Source organism: Dipteris shenzhenensis, chromosome 18, assembly GCF_047967505.1.
Source record: "Dipteris shenzhenensis isolate YYH24624 ecotype China chromosome 18, Dip_SZ_1.0, whole genome shotgun sequence".
Taxonomy (NCBI): domain Eukaryota; kingdom Viridiplantae; phylum Streptophyta; class Polypodiopsida; order Gleicheniales; family Dipteridaceae; genus Dipteris; species Dipteris shenzhenensis.
Genome location: NC_141613.1, coordinates 29,639,364 through 29,658,247, shown reverse-complemented (window position 1 = coordinate 29,658,247; position 18,884 = coordinate 29,639,364). Strand labels below are relative to the sequence as shown.

At 44.0% G+C, this 18,884-nt stretch overlaps 1 protein-coding gene across 1 annotated transcript; it reads right to left on the bottom strand.

The window, feature by feature from the left end:
* Positions 1–761: 761 nt before the first annotated feature.
* CPB (Subunits of heterodimeric actin filament capping protein Capz superfamily) lies at positions 762–16,284 on the bottom strand. The gene is made up of 8 exons (XM_087389685.1): positions 16,013–16,284; positions 15,611–15,681; positions 13,641–13,754; positions 13,455–13,540; positions 13,117–13,190; positions 12,865–12,987; positions 6,974–7,069; positions 762–1,035 (listed from the first exon to the last, which is right to left on the bottom strand). Exons 1-8 carry the CDS (start codon positions 16,139–16,141, stop codon positions 907–909), a joined length of 822 nt encoding a protein of 273 aa, XP_087245811.1. The 5' UTR covers positions 16,142–16,284; the 3' UTR covers positions 762–906.
* Between the last annotated feature and the right edge of the window lie 2,600 nt (positions 16,285–18,884).

The window sequence follows — 18,884 nt, the reverse complement described above, 5'->3', positions numbered from 1 at the left end:
AGCCACTCAGGAAGAGGATTCTACAACAATCCTATAAGCTGAAGGGGACAAAGATATGGATTGCTGAGGAGCTTACAAGAACCCAACTGAAGAACAAAGCTGCCGAGCTTGCTAAGGTTCGGGCAGCCAGGGAAGCAGGAAAATGGGCAGTATATCGTGATGGTCTTGCAGTGATTAGAGAATTTAAGACAAAATCTAAAGACCCTCAGTCTTAAACTGATATAATGGCCACTCCATAGCCTAGTACTTAGTTCCTTTTATGTTTTATGTTCAATGTGTTTTGTTTTTTTGGAGGAATCTGATGATACTCCCAGGGAGGTTGCCTATGGCCCTCTCTGTACTGATGTATAAGCAGGTCTCTTTTGTCCCATAGACCTTTTTAGGTCTCCAGTGGACATTAATAAACTTTCTTTCTTTCTCTCTCTCTCTCTCTCTCTCTCTCTCTCTCTCTCTATATATATATATATATATATATATATAATGAGAGGTTGCTATTTACTACCCCAATTTTTGAAAGATAAATCCTTCCTGGTTTGAACACTCAAGGCAGACTCGCACGCAAGTAAAAACAGAGTCTTTTATCACCATAGTTTGCAGATGCATTTCCAGGAAGGTAGTTAGGTTATAACACTAATAGAAGTACAACATTGCTGTCACCAGGCAGTATACTACAATGGTATTTTAAATCATTGTAAGCTTAAAACATTGTACTCACAATTTTTCAGCTGCTTCGGCAGCTCTAAGGCACACAGGTCAGAAAGGCTGTATTTTACAAATCTATTTTGTACATTTCAAAATCTCTACAACACCCAGTTCCATAAATGGTAGATATGAAAACTACAAACCAACTAGTGTACCAGATTGTTGTAATGAACTGCAAACAAAATTCGCCTCAATGTTACCACCTTATCTACTTCTGATTATATCATTGATTACATCATGTTGGATGCTTTGGCCAGTCGCTGAAGTTGCAGTCAAAGTACCAAGAGGCTCTCGTAAAGTGAAAACCATCTCTTTCGTCTTGCCAAAATAAACCTGACCCAGCCACCCCACCCCCCCCCCCCCCAACCAAACAGAAAAGCACGCTTGCTTTACTCCAGATTTAAATCTCCCATAGCACAAGATGTATATATTTGTAGAGCACAACCACAAACCAAAACCATGCATCTCACGTTACAATGCCTCTGTCATTCTGTTTTATTCTTGCATTGTGTTTTTTTTCCTTTGAAAACGCGAAAAAAAAAAGGCGGGGGGAGGGGTTCTTTGAAAACGCGATTATTTTATTTTTTTGGGGGCAGGGGGGGGGAGGGGGGGGCTAATGACTGCTACTACTACTCTTATACATTGTTCTTTTCTTTCTTCATGTCCTGATTTGCAGTGTTGTCCCCATCCAGCTTACTTCTTTTTTGTTTTGTACCTGAGGGGGGGTTACTCTCTCCTAACACACTCCTCATACATTTCTCTTCTTTCTTCTTTGTGTGTTTTGCCATGTCATCCCCATTCAGCTCGCCTCTCTCTCTCTCTCTCTCTCTCGTTTGCTACCTCGACCCTGGCTAGCAGGATTTCTTAACTGTTGCAGCTTTTGCCCTTACTCCTAGCACCAAGACATTAAAAGATGAAGGCCATTTCAAATCCACAGAAGCATATTTATTATCTAGAGGGCGAAGTTTGAGAGCTCAAGCTTCGGCTAGCAGCTCAAGAAAGGATATGGAGGGTATTTTAAAGCAAGAAGTCATCCATGAAGTACTACACAAATGTAATGCATCTCCACCGACAGGAGATGGTTACCACTCAAGTGAATTCTATGAATAGATGATTGCTGACGTAAGTAGGAAAGTGAATAAAGTTGATCTTATACATAGAAGTGAAAGAGCAAGAATCTAGACTTTGAAGACTATCACACATTACGAGGCATAGCAAGGTCGCAAACCTGAAATTTCTCATATGCGGGTTTTTGGGTCATTGGCTTATGCTCATGTGCCATCTCAGCTGAGGCACAAGCTTGAAGACAAAGCTGTAAAATGCATTCATTGGTTACAGCGCAGAGAGCAGGGGATACAGGTTGTATCATCCCAGCATGGGCAAGGTCATTGTCAGTAGGGATGTTGTATTCTCTGAAAATGTGCCTTTACTTTGGCTGGAATGCAAAAAACAGCCTATTGTTGATTCCTCAGATGTCTTTGATACATTGTTGCCTCTTTCAATCACCCACAGATCCAAAGCAGCCAGTGCAGAGTGTTGTGCCATACACTTCTACCAGTGCACATCCTCCTCCAATAGTTCCTGCTCAGCCTGATATGCCTTTAGTTGATGATCATGCTATTGAGCAGGCAGTTGCACAGTCATTAAACAGCAAAAATCATTCCCGAGATGGCTTTTGAACACACTCAGGGACAGCAAACAAGCTGATCCTTTGCCAGCCCGCACTAGAGGTGCGCATAAACAGATGCATGGCAACTATTTGGTTGTAGCTTTGGTTGCTACTCCTTGCAATGAGGAACCTTTATGTCATAAGGATGCCTTTGACAGCAAGGAATGGATGGATGCCATGAGGGCTGAGCTTGAATCCATTCATGCCAACAACACTTGGGAGTTGTGTTACTTGCCAACAGGCAAGCGTGCCATTGGCACAAAGTGGGTCTACAAGGTGAAAAGGAAAGCTGATGGCAATGTTGACTGCCTCGAAGCCTGCCTGGTTGCAAAGGGATATGCACAGCAGCACGGCATTGACTTTGAGGAGACCTTGCTCCCACCTCACGCATTACTACTATTAGGTGTGTTATTGCTATGGCATTTCATCGGCATTGGGAGGTTCATCAGCTGGACATCAAGACCGCCTTCCTTCATAGTGATCTTCAAGAAGAGGTCTACGTCACTCAGCCACCTGGTTTTGAACAATTAGGTTCTGAAAATATGGTTTGCCGGCTCAGAAAAGCCCTCGATGGCTTGAAGCAAGCACCCTAGGCATGGTATGCGAAGATACATGCATTTTTGACAGCCCATGGCTTTCAGAATAGCCCAACCGAGGCCACTCTTTATGTCCGAAAGAGTGCATCAGAAAAAAAATTCCTGATTTAATATGTGGATGACATGCTTATCACTGGGCTAGATATGGAACAAATAGCAGATTTCAAGGCTGATTTACAGCAGTCTTTTGCCATGACAGATATGGGCTGGTTGCACTATTATTTGAGCATACAGTTTGCATATGTTGAGGAGGGTATAATGATGAATCAGTCCAAGTATATTGGACAGCTCCTTGATCGCTTCCAATTTGAGGATTGCAAGCCAGTTTCTACTCCATTGGAGCCTTGCTTTTGTTTCTCCTCCCAGGATGGAAGTCTGCCCTTTGATGCATCCCTTTATCAACAGGCTGTTGGTTGCCTCACAGACCTTTGTCATACCCGGCCTGATCTTCAGTATGCCATTTCCCAGCTCAGCAGGTACATGCACAAGCCTAGTACGCAGCATTGGCAAGCAGTGAAGCGGATCTTTGGATACTTGAAGGCCACACAGCATTTGGGTTTACTCTATGGTTCAGAGGCCCCACTTGTTTTGCATGCATTCACGGACAGCGACTGGGTAGGATGTTACAGCACTAGGGTGTCACACAGCGGCAACTGTTTTATGCTTGGAGCTTCATGCATCTCTTGGTTCGGCCTACAGTTGCCCCATCCAGTTGTGAGGCTGAGTACAGAGCAGCTTTCACAGCTACAGTAGAGTGCGTTTGGCTTCGCAAGTTACTTGCAGATCTTGATATCATTCAGCCTGACTATACTACGATCTACACCGACAGCCAAAGTGCTTTGGCGGTTGCTAGAAACCTAGTGTTTCATGTGCGCACAAAGCGTATTGAAGTCCACTATCGCTATGTTCGAGAGCAACTGTCAGGTGGAGACATCCAGTTGTCCTATGTTCCCACCAAGGACAACTTGGCAGATCTTTTCACGAAAGCTTTACCGCGTCCCAAGTTTGAGGCATTTCGACATGCTTTACACTTGGCTCCTTTTGTTACATGGGGGATCACTCTATACATATCATAGGTTGCTATATCCCTCTGGGACGAATGTGCAACCATGATGTAGTTTCCTAGTATTCCTGAGATATTTCCAGGATACTTCAGCCATACCATGGAGGGGCGTTTGTTAGCACTTAGCCCTAGTATGAGCCTTGTAGGTTAAGTCAATTCTATGAGTTGACTTCTTTGGTCAACCATATGGTTGACGTGGGGGCCATGTAGGCCACCCTTTGTCCCTCTTGTCCATTTGAGTAGTACTACATTTTGCTCCAGCTTGTTTGCTTCCCGCACTCCACTCCCGTTCCGTTGCTCCCTGCACCTAACAGGAGCGGGATGCCCGTGCCTAAAAGCAGTAGTAGTCAACTGAGAAAGTAGATGACACACCATGGTAGCCCAAGGTTGATCACCCCGCAACTGGAGACTGTTAGGCTAACGGACTCACATTGGATGGACAGTGGACCCCAACTAGATCCTTTGGGGCATGGCGGCGGCTTCCCAGAGAGAAGAGCCCTGCAAACAAGCTCTCTTTCATCTCCGAGGGGCAAGTACAAGGATGTTGACGATCAAGGGGACGATCCCGGATTCATGGTGGAAAGGATTATGAGTCCTTGGACCCCCACTACTGGTCAGGACAATTCTTGCAAATAGGGGTACCTCTCAAGATACGCTTCTTTTGTGAGTTTCTTAGATCCTGCCAGTCTCGATTTTATAGGGTGGGACCTAGAGGCTCGTTGCATGCAGAGACAGAGGTGGATGATGAGTCACGGGCGGACCTGGAGGATCTAGAGTGGCAAAGGGTTAGGATAGTGGGCCGCTTGGGCAAGACTTCGTACATTGATCCCACCATAGTCTTATCGACCCCGGAGGGATCAGTGTGTGCCTGTTGATTTGGGAGGGCAGACCCTTATGCAGAGTGGTTCTAGACAACCCGCATAAAGCAATCGGACCAAGTGGAGGAGGTCTCCTTTTCCTACACGACTCATATTGGGCGCCGCTTATAGTTTTGAGGAAGCAACATAAACCCCCTTGAGGGAACACCACTGACGCCCGGAGAGAGGCCACCAAGTACTCCCATAGGTATACAATCAAGGGTAGATGATGGATCATCTATTGGTGGAAATGATGAGCCAAATGTAGCTTGGGCCTGCACAAGATTCCCATTTTTTATGGTTGATGGCTCAAGGGGGTTTGCCCATTGGCCCCTAGTTGGAGTACATGCAGGTAGATGACAGATGCATTGGCTGTGCGGAAGGAGTTGTCGACAATCCCCCATTGCCCGTGGGGCTGACCGATCACACAACGGGGATATGGTTGGCGTCCCTTAGGATTGTGCCTAGCACACAAAGGATGAGGAGAAACTTCACTTGGGGGATCGCGGCCTGGCTCATGAAGGACTTCTCAATTGATTTTGCCTCAGTGACATACAAGATACATGGATAGCAAGTCTCCCAAATAGAGATTCATGACGCATCTCAACCTCCCAATCACGCCCACCCCCTCTACCGGAAAATAGTGTGTTGGAGACAATATTCAATGTTACTGCTTGGAATATCTCGATCGCTCGATGCAGCTAGGTGATGGGAGGCCAACCAATTTCTCCGACTGCTACCCTAATAGCCATCTCGCAGGATATCATATTCACTTTGTGCGCCATATACTCCAGGTTCAAGAGCGACTATCGAAAGGTGGGAGCGCTCCTGCCAAGCATGTCCAATAGGAATCATCTATAGCCTTTCAGCGAGGAGTAGTCGCTAGATGTATAGACCACCTTCTTGGTTGCTAACTCCTGTTACGGAATCTCTCTAGGCGGTGAGCCATGAGATGCGAAAACAAATGGCTTTCATATAGCTGGCAATCTGTTTTTTCTTTTGTACTTGTATGGTGTTTTCAAGCATTAATAGAATTTACCCGAAAGAATTTACCTTTTTCGAGGAGAATTTACCTTTTTCGAGGGGAAAAAAAGAAAGATGGTGAGATCTCTCTCCCCCCGCCCCGTCGCTCCTCCTCTCTCTCTCTCTCTCTCTCTCTCTCTCTCTCTCTCTCTCTCTCCCTCCCCGCTCCTTGCCCCGAAAGAAGTTACCCGAAAGAATTTACCTTGTTCGAGGGAAAAAAAAGAAAGATGGTGATCTCTCTCTCCCCGCTCCTTGGCCCCCCCTCTCTCTCTCTCTCTCTCTCTCTCTCTCTCTCTCTCTCTCTCTTGTGCGTGCATGCGTGTGTGTGTGCCACCTTAAAGTCTCGATAGATAGGTTGCTTCCTTGATCTTTGTCGTTCACAACTCTCTTTTACCATCAAAGACATCTATTGTCTCACAACAATGGAGCCTTCATCAATGTTCTCCTACTAGCTAAGTAGCCGATTCATAAGTTTAAGACTTTTGAAAATCACCTATTCTTTGGAGTTCGGGACTATCAAGTTCCTAAAAGGACCACAAGGATACCTACGAGGTTCTTCCCAACACTTGCGTTAACATATTGTAAACTTGTGCGTGCTCAGGTAAGTTGTAGGTTCCAAATCCCTAACCTCCAAAAATAGCATTCTACATCCTATTACCCAAAAGGTCGTTTCTATCAAGCCTTTCAACTAAGTTCAAGCATGTTCTGTATTTCCATTCTTATTATATGCATGTTGTTTGTATGGAGAGTATGATGAGTGGATCATGGCCGTTGTTTAGTGTAAATTGATGAAAGTATAGAGACAATTATTCATTTGGACAAAGACCGAAAACCATAAAGAAATGTTGGTGAGATAAAAGTGAGCAACTCTAATTCGTTTGTTTAGTTGAAACCACAAAAATTCGAGGCATAGTAATTAACAGCTACTTGCCTTGCAATCAAAAGAACTAGAATAAACAATTCATAAGTTCTCAACAATTGATCCTGTTCACATCACATTGAAAATCAAAATTGATATAAAACAACACAAATTAAAAGGGCTTGATCTCTAGTGATTACACACCTGATCTAAACCATTTCTCAACTTGCTCTCCATATCTTCAATCATCCTTCCCATATTGGTTAAGTGTCCTTCGGACACAACAAAGTCAGCCTCCATCTGGAAAATGGGAGCCATTGAGTAACTCAACGAAGGCATAACCATAGTTTTCATCTTTCCTACTGATGCAACCCCACTAAAAGCATTCCTCTCATTATATCATTCATAAGACTAGAAGATATCCAATCCTACAAAAAGAGAAGTTTTCTTAAAAACAAGCAAGCAAAAGAAACAATAAGCACATGTGCACACGGCATGAAAAAAAATACAAGAAGTTAAAATATCACTCCCTATAAGCAAATCTTCACCTATATTATTCCCATAATACCAAATGCAAAATTATCAACCTTCAAATCGAATTAACAGAATAGCCCACACATGCATGCGCATGAGAGAGAGAGAGAGAGAGAGAGAGAGAGCCAAAAAATTTCGCCACAATTCAGTTGCACTAGCTAAGACCGCATTCGAAAACAATACAAACCTAAAAGGATAGAAAGTGTTTTTCTCTTTATTTTAGTTACAGATATTGATTACATAAACGATCAAACCATAAAATTTAAGGAGCCCTTGTAATAGTAGCTGTGTGCTAATTAAAATTTTAACCACATGATATTCCAAGCACCAAGACAAATAAAAGAATTTAATCACATGATATTTCAAGTACTTCCAAGTATAGTCAATATTAAACCCTTTTTACAAACATCCCAACGAAAAGCTTTGCATAGTTGCTTGCACTAGAAGGAAAACACTAAAACTCCCTTAATCCTGAAAGAAGCATACATCAAGATGAACATCATCCAAAACCAGTGTCACAAGAAACGTTTCTAAAAACGCATTTCTAGATTTTGCCAACCGCTTCATTTAGAAACGGGTTAAAATTTTGCATTTTTAATAAATTATATATCGAACATAAATAATTATCTCCATATATTCTCTCTCTGTGTGAAAAGATCTCTCAGATACACACATACACACTGAGCACTCTCAAAAGAGTCAAAAACAGTAGCAGTCCAGCACCAGGGCATTTCGCCCGTTTTGACAAAACTTTCCACCTAGAAACGTTTCTACACATTTCGCCTAGGAAAAACACGTTTTCTGGTTACGCTGTCCAAAACTCAGCATGCACAACAAGAAGGGCACTTTTAAACCTAATTATCAAAAAATTAATTTGCACCCACCTATAGGCAACAATATGCCTTGGCTTAACTAGAGCCAACTTCTAAATCTAAGCTAACAATTGTGATAAGCCTAACTTAATTCCTAGATGTTGCATGATATGCACCTTCAATTGTCCCCTTGAGAATCACATCATCATTTGCATGCATTAAGAAAATTCTCCTTTGGTAAAGCCTTGGTAAATATGTATGCTAAATTTTCCACCAATACATCAATGAATAATCTGGACCTACCCATTTTTGTCTCTCACAAATTCACTGGTACATAATATTAATATGCTTAGTCCTAAAATGAACACAAAATTATTTGCCAAAGCAATAGACGATAGAGTATCACGATCAAATGGAACTGCAACCCCTCCCGTCCTACGCCAAGATCCCTAAGAAATCTCTAAAGCAAATGGCTTCACATACTATTGCATTTGCTGCCATATATGTGGCCTTAGGCAAGGATCAATAGAATTTTGCTCTTTGCTCATCTAAGCAATACTCCCATCACTGAGTGAAAGCTGCAGCCCTTAAAAAATCATCGAACAATTAGGGTTTTGAATTGTCCATTGAAAAACCTTGAAATGTGTAACATCTTTGATGTATCTGAGGATTCGTGTTCCTATCTTCCAATGGCTGGTCTTGACACGAGCCTTTGTCTCGTTAATAAAACTCATCACACATGAAATCATGGCTAGTGGATATCATAAGGTGGCCTTGAGATGTGTCTTTTAATCGTTAACAAAACTCACCACATATGAAATCATGGCTTGTGGTAATCATAGGGAACAACAAGCCGACACCTACAAAGGGACATCTTCATTTGGCTCAAACTAGCATCCAATTTTAGACCCAAAATGCCAAAGGCATTGCAATACTTCAAAGACAAAAAGTAATTCAGCTGTCCCAAATATATCATTTCAAACTCATTGCATTAAGCTGCCTTATGCTACTCTATGAGAGCCAAATAATGCATTGCATGTAATGATGAGATCACCCACATACAATATGACAAGGATAATGAGGTGTTTAGCCGATTATACGTAAAGATTAGGTATGATGTGGCAATTGTCATGTCACCTTTTTAGAAAGGTAATACCACTACTTGAATACCAACTTAAGTCCATAAATAGACAAGTGAAGCTTGTAAACCCTTGGTTATTGACCCTTTTGTACAAAACCAATGGCTCTCCTCTCCAAGTTTGGCATCCAACTAAAACATGGCCCATGAGAGTTGTGCTTCCATGGATAGCATGATATGCTTCGGCCATATGTTTCCAAGAGGCAGTCATCATGGCAAGAATACTTACCCATGGTTAAATTTACTTATAACAGCGCAAAGCATTGTAGCCCTGGTTTCAGTCCCTTTATGCTTATGTACAGGTTTCAACCTAAGTCTCCCGTAATGGTCCGATTCAAGGGAATCAAGAATGATGCTGCGAAGACATTCTTGCAAGAAGATTTGACCTTTGTACCGCATGAGTCCGACAATATTCTTGAATTTTATGAACGTCAAGTTAGAAATAGGACGATCACGGAATACACGATTAAGTGGAAGGATCATGTTGAGGAGGACTCTACATGGGAGACATTGTTTCCGGACTTTCTTATGAACTCAAGAGTGAGTTCTTAGAGGAAGGGGAGTATGTCATGTGCATGGATCATATCTGACGTGTGCTTGGATGTTGGGCACACAGAACTGGCTTTGATATCCTGGGGAGGCTAGGGGCTAGCTAGGCAGGCAATTCTCAAGTTGGGTTGCAAGGGCAACAAACAAATAAGGGTTCCTACTATTTTTAGCAGCATTGGGCTAGAGCCTTTATAAGGGGCCCAGGGGTTTAGTTTTCACTCATGCAAGTCAGAGCAAGCCTAGCTCTTCCTTGCTGGTTTGGATCCTCAACCGTGTTGGGGATGCGCTCCTAATTTCTAGCGTAGCCAAGATTCCCAGCTCAGTCTTGAGGCCCTATGGGTGCCTCCTAGTGCTATGGGACGCACGGGTCTTGGACCCGTGAGCATCATAGTTGGGTGGTGGGCATGCCTGCGCCTCTCCTTGTGGTTCTATGATCGGTTGTTTGTGCTTGTGTGCAGGGCCAGATTTCTAGGAGCGATCATGGTCGTGTCAGAAGCTATGGGGTCTGTCTACATTATCTACTGAAGCACTAAGATCTGCTTGAGGCTGTTGATGCTGAAGGGTTGTGCTGCTACTCGTCCATGGCCTGTGGCAGCGTGTGTCTGCTACTACTGCTTCTGGAGCTGCAAAGGATGTGTTGCTGACTGTATCTAGAGGTACAGGTGGAGCCACTACTGCAGCTGATGAAGCTCATGCTAGAGATCTTGTTGAACCAGGGAGAGGCTCCTTTTATAGCCCTCCAACCTCCCCAGAGCTGGCCGAACAATATGGCTACAGTTGGGTTTGTGAGCTTGTAAACTGCCCACAGATTGCCTCGACCTTTAGCAGATTGCTCTGACTTAGCTGCAGACTCCCCCGACCTGTAGCAAACATCTCTGATATAGTTGCAAACTGCCACGACTTGCTACTTGTCTTCTTGCACTACTCCCATTGCATGTACCTGCTATTGCCTGCCCTGCGTCTGTCTGCAGGTTGCCATACAGCCTATATGGCTGACATAAGGACTGTTGTAGTGCTGCTGCTGACAGCACACTAGTTCTACTCCATCTCTATTGCTGCTGTTGTGGGCTGCAATGGGCTGTAAAGCTGCCAGATAGACAGCTATGACATGGGAAACCCATGACATCCCTTCTACAGAAACTCGAACAGAAAACAAAGCTGAAGACCCCTATACAAGAACTGCCTATATTTGTGGCTGGTGCTACGTTATTGCTAGCCGGCCGCTAACTTCAGATTACGTACGTATCATAAAAAGTACCCAAACCTATCCATCACTGAAATGGTGCGGTCCTGCCAACTGACTATTGCGTGGTGGTCAACAAGCCATGGTGCACCAAAGATGACGTCTCTTGAGCCTAACTAGGGGGATAATAGAGGTTCATTTCTCTACATCCCATTGATGCGGATCTTAATGTCCCACATGATTGCTATGCACTCCCAAAAGCATGTTCCATGTACTATTGAAAAACAGATATCTTAGTGGCGAGGGACACGACCAACAAATAGAACCTCGCAACTGTTCTCCTGAAGGGTCTCCCTTCTACTCGGTTTCTGCCGCCTGTGAGACTGCCCTTGAGGGATTGACAACTTTATGAAGGAAAGCATCTGTGGATGAAAATGGGAGCAGTGCCTCTTTTCGTGGCCATGTACATCACAATGATAACAAGACGCTCCATTTAGAGCCTTTGCTTCACTTCCGAGTTGAGAAAAGCACCCAAACTTAATTGTTCGTTGCTGTTTTGCTGTCTGAGGCGTTGCTGCACTTGAGTTGAGGCCTCCTGATACTTCTTGTTGAGAGGGCCTTTGGGTCCCTGACCCTTGCTCATGAGCTCAAAATTTGAGTGCTGGCCGACATCGCTGGCCCTAAGCGGCAAAAATACCATTGAATGTCAGGCCTAAGACCATGCAGAAACTCATTGAACCGGTCCTTTGGAACCTGCAACTAGATGACCACTTGCGTAAAGCGATTCGTGCCCGACCCCATAGCCCCTTGAACGACCTCAAACTGGCTGTGAAAAATCCATGTATTGTAGTGGCAAGCATCGGGCTCAGATGTCCGTGATGAACTCCGCCCAATCATAATGAGCTATCTCTACTGCATCATTGTAGTGCCATGCCACGTGCGCCACTTGTGCCACCAAGTGGCGGCTTCGGCAGCATCTGCTGCTGCAGCTGCCAAGGATGCTGTGAGCTGACTGCATTTGGAGGTGGACATGGAGGGGAAGCCAATACTGGGGCTACAAAGCTCCTGCTGGAGACTCTGCCAAATGATGGGAGGGACTGCTTTTACAGCCCTCCAACCCTCTAGAATCGGCCAGCCAGTCTGTGGCTACAGACTCGGTCTGTGGGCCTGGAGACTGCCCTGCAGCAGACTGCTGTGACTTGGCTGCAGACTGCCCCGACCTGCTACATGTCCTGCGCCGGCCCTGTGCCTCTTTGTAGGTTTGAGTACAGTCTGTAAAGCTGCTGTAAGGACTACTGCACTGCTGCTGCTGACTGCACAACAGTTCTGCTCATGCTCTGTGGTACTATTGCTGCTGTGTCAACAGTGGGCTGCAAAGCTGCCAGATAGGCAGCCATGCCATGGGCTGCAGACGCCCATGACAGTAGCCAATAAGACCTACGTGTCAATGCTAAAAGTTCTAACAGGTTTTCCTGGGTGTGTTTAAATTCCGAAGTGTCTTTCAGTCGGGTAGAATCCAATTACTCCTCGAAATTTGACTGTTATAGAAAACCTATGCACTCTCAACCTCCAGGGATGGAAGGCATTCCCAGCTAGCCATGTGTCCAAAGCTGACACATAAACTGCCTATCATATCGGTGACTACTGTCCTATTAGCATACACATTGAAACCTAAACATATGCTTGGTGAACTAACAAAAGAGAAAAGTATTACTGAAAAATAGCTTATAGGATATCTGAGATCAATACAATGAAGTCCAGTTGGTACATCCATGGCTAACATCATTAAAGAAACAATTTACAACCATCTATTTCGTGATGACTCCTAGCATATATTACAAGAACAAGCAGGCATGGTCACCAACAATACTAATACTACCTGACGAGTGATTGATCCAGAAAGACTAAATGTTCCTTGAAACCCAGTGTTTGATGTCAAGGCTAACATCACAGTGCTTGTCAGACAATAATGTGCTGTAGTCTCCTCCTCCGCTTTTTCTACCTGAAAGAGTAAAAAGAAAGTCACATTCCTTCACAAAGACATTACTGCTTAGAAATCAAAGAGCATGTTTCAATCTTTATATCTTCTTAAGCACCAATAATATGCAACAACTTTGTGGTATTTAGGCACCTCTACGACATGAATGGCATCCCACAAACCCTGCTCTAGCAAACCCCTTCGACCTTCTGCACTTTGTGAACCATCTGCAACATTTGTCAAGCACAATATTGGTTCTCTCTTTTCATTATTTAGCTCAACAGAAGCATTCCCCCCCCAGGATGCCCAAAAAAAAAGATATACCTTTGTAAGACTAGAAGCATCCCCCCACCCCCCCGAGTGCCCCAAAAAAAAGAGTTTAAAAACAGTTCCTATAATATTCCTTCTCCATCATACACATAAACAGAGAGACTTGTGTACCAATATCCACAAGTTATTGTACCGTTCATTTTGCTTCCATAAAGGCTTACCTTTCTTTATAAGAAAACAAGCTGCAAAGCCCTCTGCTGTACCAGTCTCCCACAAGTAGACAGAAGAAACACCACCTTCATAATATCTGCCGAGGGATCAGAGAGTTGGCATTGTTGAGCCCAGACTGAGTTGCACTCTCCCATGAAAAAAGAAATTAATGGTAGAAGGGGAGGGGAGGACCTCACTGGTCACGATATAGGGCGAATATCTCATTTGCTTCAACTTCAAGCTCCCGGAGGGCTGGGGATGGTTGTGTACCATCTTCTAAAGGTGGGAAATACTTGCTGGACCACGGTGACCTACAAATAACCAACAACAGTGACAAACTGTTCACACTTCTTTAAATCCTGTGTCATTCTAGAAAGTAATGTTAGCTTTCAAGCCATATAATGTGTTTCAAACACATATAATATGTTCTTTTATAACGTATGCCTAATCTTAGCTCTTGAATGCAGACTCAAAAAGCCACAGAGAAAAAAAGAGAGAAGAATCAGGAGGAAGAGACATGCATATTTAAACAAGCTTTTCCTTGAACAATAAGCTAAAAACCATCATGCACTTCACATATTGCAACCTTGCATGACCTAAGTGTGTCTTCATTCTGACATAGGCAGTCTGTGCAGCTTGCCAGCCTAGCAGTAGAGCTTCAACAAAGATTACACCCACACCACAAGTAGGCACACCCAGCCAGAGAGGAAGCTGTACCATACCTGCAGATCATCAACTCATGGGAAGCCAAACCTCCCCTCTAGCTTCAACAAAGATCACACCCACACCACAAGTAGGCACACCCAGCCTGAGAGGAAGCTGACCATACTTGCAGATCATCCACTCATGGGAAGCCAAACCTCCCCTCTAGCTTGTGTCAGAATATGCAGGGGGGAAGTATGTGTATGGAAGAGAGATGCAGAAATGCAACTGGGAGAGAATAAACTGCGACTAGAAAGAGAATGTTCTGCAATGGACTGCAAGGAGCACGTGCTGGCAAACCTCTGGTGAGAAAACCACAACTGGAAGATACAATGCCAAGATAGAACTGCACCCTGGAAACTCCAAACAAGGCTCGAACTGCACCTCTGAAGATAGAATACAAGGGACAATGAGCCCTATTCATAGGAGGGGGGTAGGCTGCTGAACTGCCTGACTTAACCCAACCTGGTCTGGGTTGCCTGGTCAGCTAACCTGACCTGGTCCAGTCAGCTGACCCACCCCATCGCCCCTACTAAACATATTAAACTTGTCCAAGCTCCACATTGAAGTAAGCAATGCACTAAGAATTCCAGCACGACCTGCGTCGTCCGTCACCACAATGCCTATGCCATCACAAATACACATCTAAGGCTCCCTCTAATGATTGACAGCCCATAGTGATGCCCACAAAATGCTTATGTTGCCATTTTCTTCAATCACGGAAAACCATGGATTCTCAACCCATATGATATCATAACCCATGCTGAAGTAAGTCATTACCTAACCGTACTGGATATTCCACAACTTATGTCAAGCAGAGCTACACAGATGCCATCAATATAAGCAAACATCTCTTATTACACAATTGTATCGATTAAGTTCAACGCACTTCCCTATGTAGCAAATATTCAGATGTATCTAGGAGGACTCACCATGAAAAGCACAGAAACACAGTACAGTTGTAAACGTCATGATAGTGATCAGCGGCAGGTTTCAATAAACCATACGACTGCATAGTCTATAGCAGGGACTACCTACTATGACATCCCATTGGTGTCATCAGATGCATAGACGATGTATATACACAATGCTCACTCATGCACACACATCACTCGCATCACACATGGTTCTAAAGCGAAAATGAAGTACATTTGAGTAATCTTAACATGGCATTTCCTTTTAGGCCATCGAAACCCTGATGCAAGTGGGAACACTTCCCGTATTCCTGTCCACATACTGTCATCGATGTACCCAAACATCCGTCCTTATGTACATGTTATTCTCAAATGCATTATTGGAAATCAGTTAAGATCTTCAAGAGACCTCATTCAAACAATTTCAAACCCTAAGTCTAAAGCATACACCGCACGTTTGAACGACAGACAAGAGTCCTAACCACTCTAATATCAAAACTCACTCTCCGATAATCAAAACACGATAAGAAACAAATCGTACGGCCCGATACCTGTATGAATCACCGTCTCGGTTGTAATCGCATAGGAGAAACTGCTTGGCACTATCCTCATCCCATAGAACCTGTCGAGAAACAATTGGATTCTCACACGGGGGAAGATAATAAACAAAATTCAAACAGGGTAAGGGAACTATATCCACTCAGCGCTGAGGTGGCTGACCAGCCTAGACATGCAATCTGCGGTCAAGACTTCTTCACCTAAGACATTTATCCATATCGACCAAAAAGGAGTCACCTTCGCAACAACAGAAAAGTTGGAGTCACGCAGAACTAGACAAGTAAAGAACACTTGTCTGAAGGTATCATGAATACAACCAAAACCTACATCAGGCTAGGGAGAGAGCGATTTTGCGAATGCAGGCCGACAAAAGCTGGTGGGAAGAAATGACATACGTCGAGAGGCTGATCAACGAGCGAGAGGAGGTCGGAGGAATGCTGGGGCAAGAGGAGGAGCAAGGAGGAGAGGGAAGTTGGCGAGAGGGAGGGGGGCATTCGACGCATCAAGCCCAGGGCTGCCTCCATAGCTGAGCTCTGCTGCTGCTCTTCTGCTGCTCCAACCTAGTCTTGAGCTTTCCTTCTCCTCTTGTAAATGGTAAAAGCATATATATATATATATATATATCAGCATCTAAGTGTAAATGAGCCCTGCCTCTCTTTAGGACTTCTTTCCACAGAGAGCGGCGCGGTGGTAGAATTTGCACAGATGCGCACACCTGTACATGAGCCCTGCCTCTCTTAGGAGTTGTTTCCACACGAAGAAGGGTGCGGTGGTAGAATTTGCGCAGTGGCCACCCGGCTCTCACGTGCGAGCTGTCCTTGCCTAGCACATAGGTGCTCGCATCCCTCTACGTGGAAATAGCCTTATTTACAAACCCCCTCCTCGTGTAACACACGAACCTTTCTTAGGAGCTGTTTCGGTGCAAAGGGATGCGGTGGCAGAACTCGCAGAGTGATCCCCCCCGAGGCCCTGATGGGCACCTAGTTCTCATGTGCGAGCTATCCCTAGCATCCCTCTGCGCGGAAACAACCTCCTCCTTGTGTAACACACGAACAAGTGGCTAACACGTGTAGGTGTGTATGTGCCGGTCTTGAGTCAAGATTTCCTAGGTCAACTTACCGTGGTCTGTGAGGCCTACAAACTGGCTGAAACGTAAGCAATCGTGAGAAAACACGTTACATCATTGAGAGCGACAAGGATGATTTCAACTTGGTCACCCCGTATGGAGTCGTCGTTGGCACTTTCAATTTCAATACAGCATAGAGAAAAAAAGGCATGAACAAGTGCAGGAGTGTTCTCTCCTATAGTGGCAAACTTATGTTCGCCTATAGCCTTGGACCACATCCCCTTTGCCCACTCGAGCACCCTTCCACCTTCTCACTCACCCCCCCCAAACCTTTTTACTCGGTCACGTGTCCCATCGTCATATGCATGATCTTTGACACATCACCTCTCACTCTTAGCACCTCAATTGTGGGACAATAAAGGATTTCCAAGCCAAAATGGCTTTGATGACTAGTACAACCATTAAATTTTCCAAGCCGAAAATGGCTCTTGATGGCTAGTACCAACTCATCATGTCTTCAATGCTACCAAATGACTTGCTCTCATGAGAGTCACCACAACAAGGTTAGTGTATTATACTAGTTGGAGGGACATGACTTGTTCAAGTCACGCTAGCAAGCTCATTGTCCTATGCGATTTGCAAAGACATGAGGTCAACCTATCATAAATTGCCTTCTATGAGGCCATTGCTTGGGCATTGTGACTGTCTACGTCAATTTAAAAAGCCCAAGGATGCCATCTAGAGCTCATACTCAAGGACAAGCATGTTTCACCATCATGCATTCTGTTTGGTGGGGCAATTGTTGTGTGAAAAGCAATGCAAGACATTTACAAAGTACATACCAAACTCAAAGAGTCACATTAATAGACTCACACACTATCAAACCCCCCTAGGGTCCTAGCATGGGCATTATTGGAATACTCGTGACTTGGGTCCTTATATGAGGAGTCATTCAGAGAAGCTCTTTCATGAGTTTGGTTTACCCTCTCCCAAGGAGACTAGAATCTCACACAGTGTGGAAGTGCATTAAAAGTGTCCTTTTTATTTAAAACCCACTCACCTACTTACCGAATGGCTTTCCACCACTATACATTCATGGGAACTACATGCACCCCTTAGTACTTGTGAGAAGGGTGAGCTAATCACTTTTGAAAAGTTGATGGGGTCCATATCCTTCTATAAGTAAGCCTCAAGGGTGCTATGAAGTAAGTACATTGAGTAGCTTCAAAGATTTCAACCTTGAGTATCTTGAAAGATTTCAACCCATACATTAATGTGAGAAATCCAATGCACACCCACTAGCACAAATTGACCCACAAACTCACATAAGTGAATGTGCCCCATCCAAGCATGCCACTATGAATCTAGGCCTACAAGCCTCAATGGTAGGGCTAGCTAAACAATTATGACAAGCCAAGTGATACACAATCCCAAGGTACTCAATCGATGATAGATGCTAGAACACATGCAATGGCATTAGAAATACCACCAATATTGACCTTTAAGGCACTCAATTCCAACCTTGTTAAGTTACAAGCAAAAGAAATGTGAAAGTGATGACATGGGTATACTTGATGAGAAAGCAGATGATAGTTAGGGAGCCTTTTACATCCCATGGCTAAGGGATCCTTGACACAAGATTTACACAAGATTTTGGGTCTTTCATGCCTCATACTCTTCTTCTCATCATCACTCCCTTTAGTGCACTAATCATTAGATGCTTAAAAACTATGCAATTAAATCACTTGTGAGTCGTCTTTAATTGCTTGTGAGTTGTCCACTTTAACAAAAACATGCTCCTTGATGAGAGCCTCTTGCATAGATGAAACCTTCAAGAATTTCAATTCATTCACACCCATCTCTACTCACACCCTTCATAGTTCCCTGATAATGACCATCTAGAATGGGATCTCCATTTATTTTAAATTTAAGACTCTAGCCATATTTGGAAGGCATTATAGCCATGGGGTGATCTAATGGTTAAAGTCTTCCATAACACCGTATTTTGTTTATTTCATCATGATTGCTCACATCAAGTCATCATTTTTTTTTTGAAAGAGAGAGAAAGAGAGGGAGAGAGAATGAATACACAAATGTCATGTTTGTTTAGTCACTGCTCACATCAAAGTCATCATTTTTTAGAGAGAGGAAGAGCATGTGCGGGCGGGTTGGGGTGTGTGTGTGTGCGTGCGTGTGTGTGT

Excerpts from the sequence above, each read along its gene's own strand:
- CPB (XM_087389685.1), bottom strand. The coding sequence starts at position 16,141 with ATGGAGGCAGCCCTGGGCTTGATGCGTCGAATGCCCCCCTCCCTCTCG. Across the intron at positions 13,541-13,640 it reads TTCGCCCTATATCGTGACCA|ATATTATGAAGGTGGTGTTT; the intron begins GTGAGGTCCTCC and ends ATCCCTCGGCAG. Across the intron at positions 12,988-13,116 it reads ATGCCATTCATGTCGTAGAG|GTAGAAAAAGCGGAGGAGGA; the intron begins GTGCCTAAATAC and ends TTACTCTTTCAG.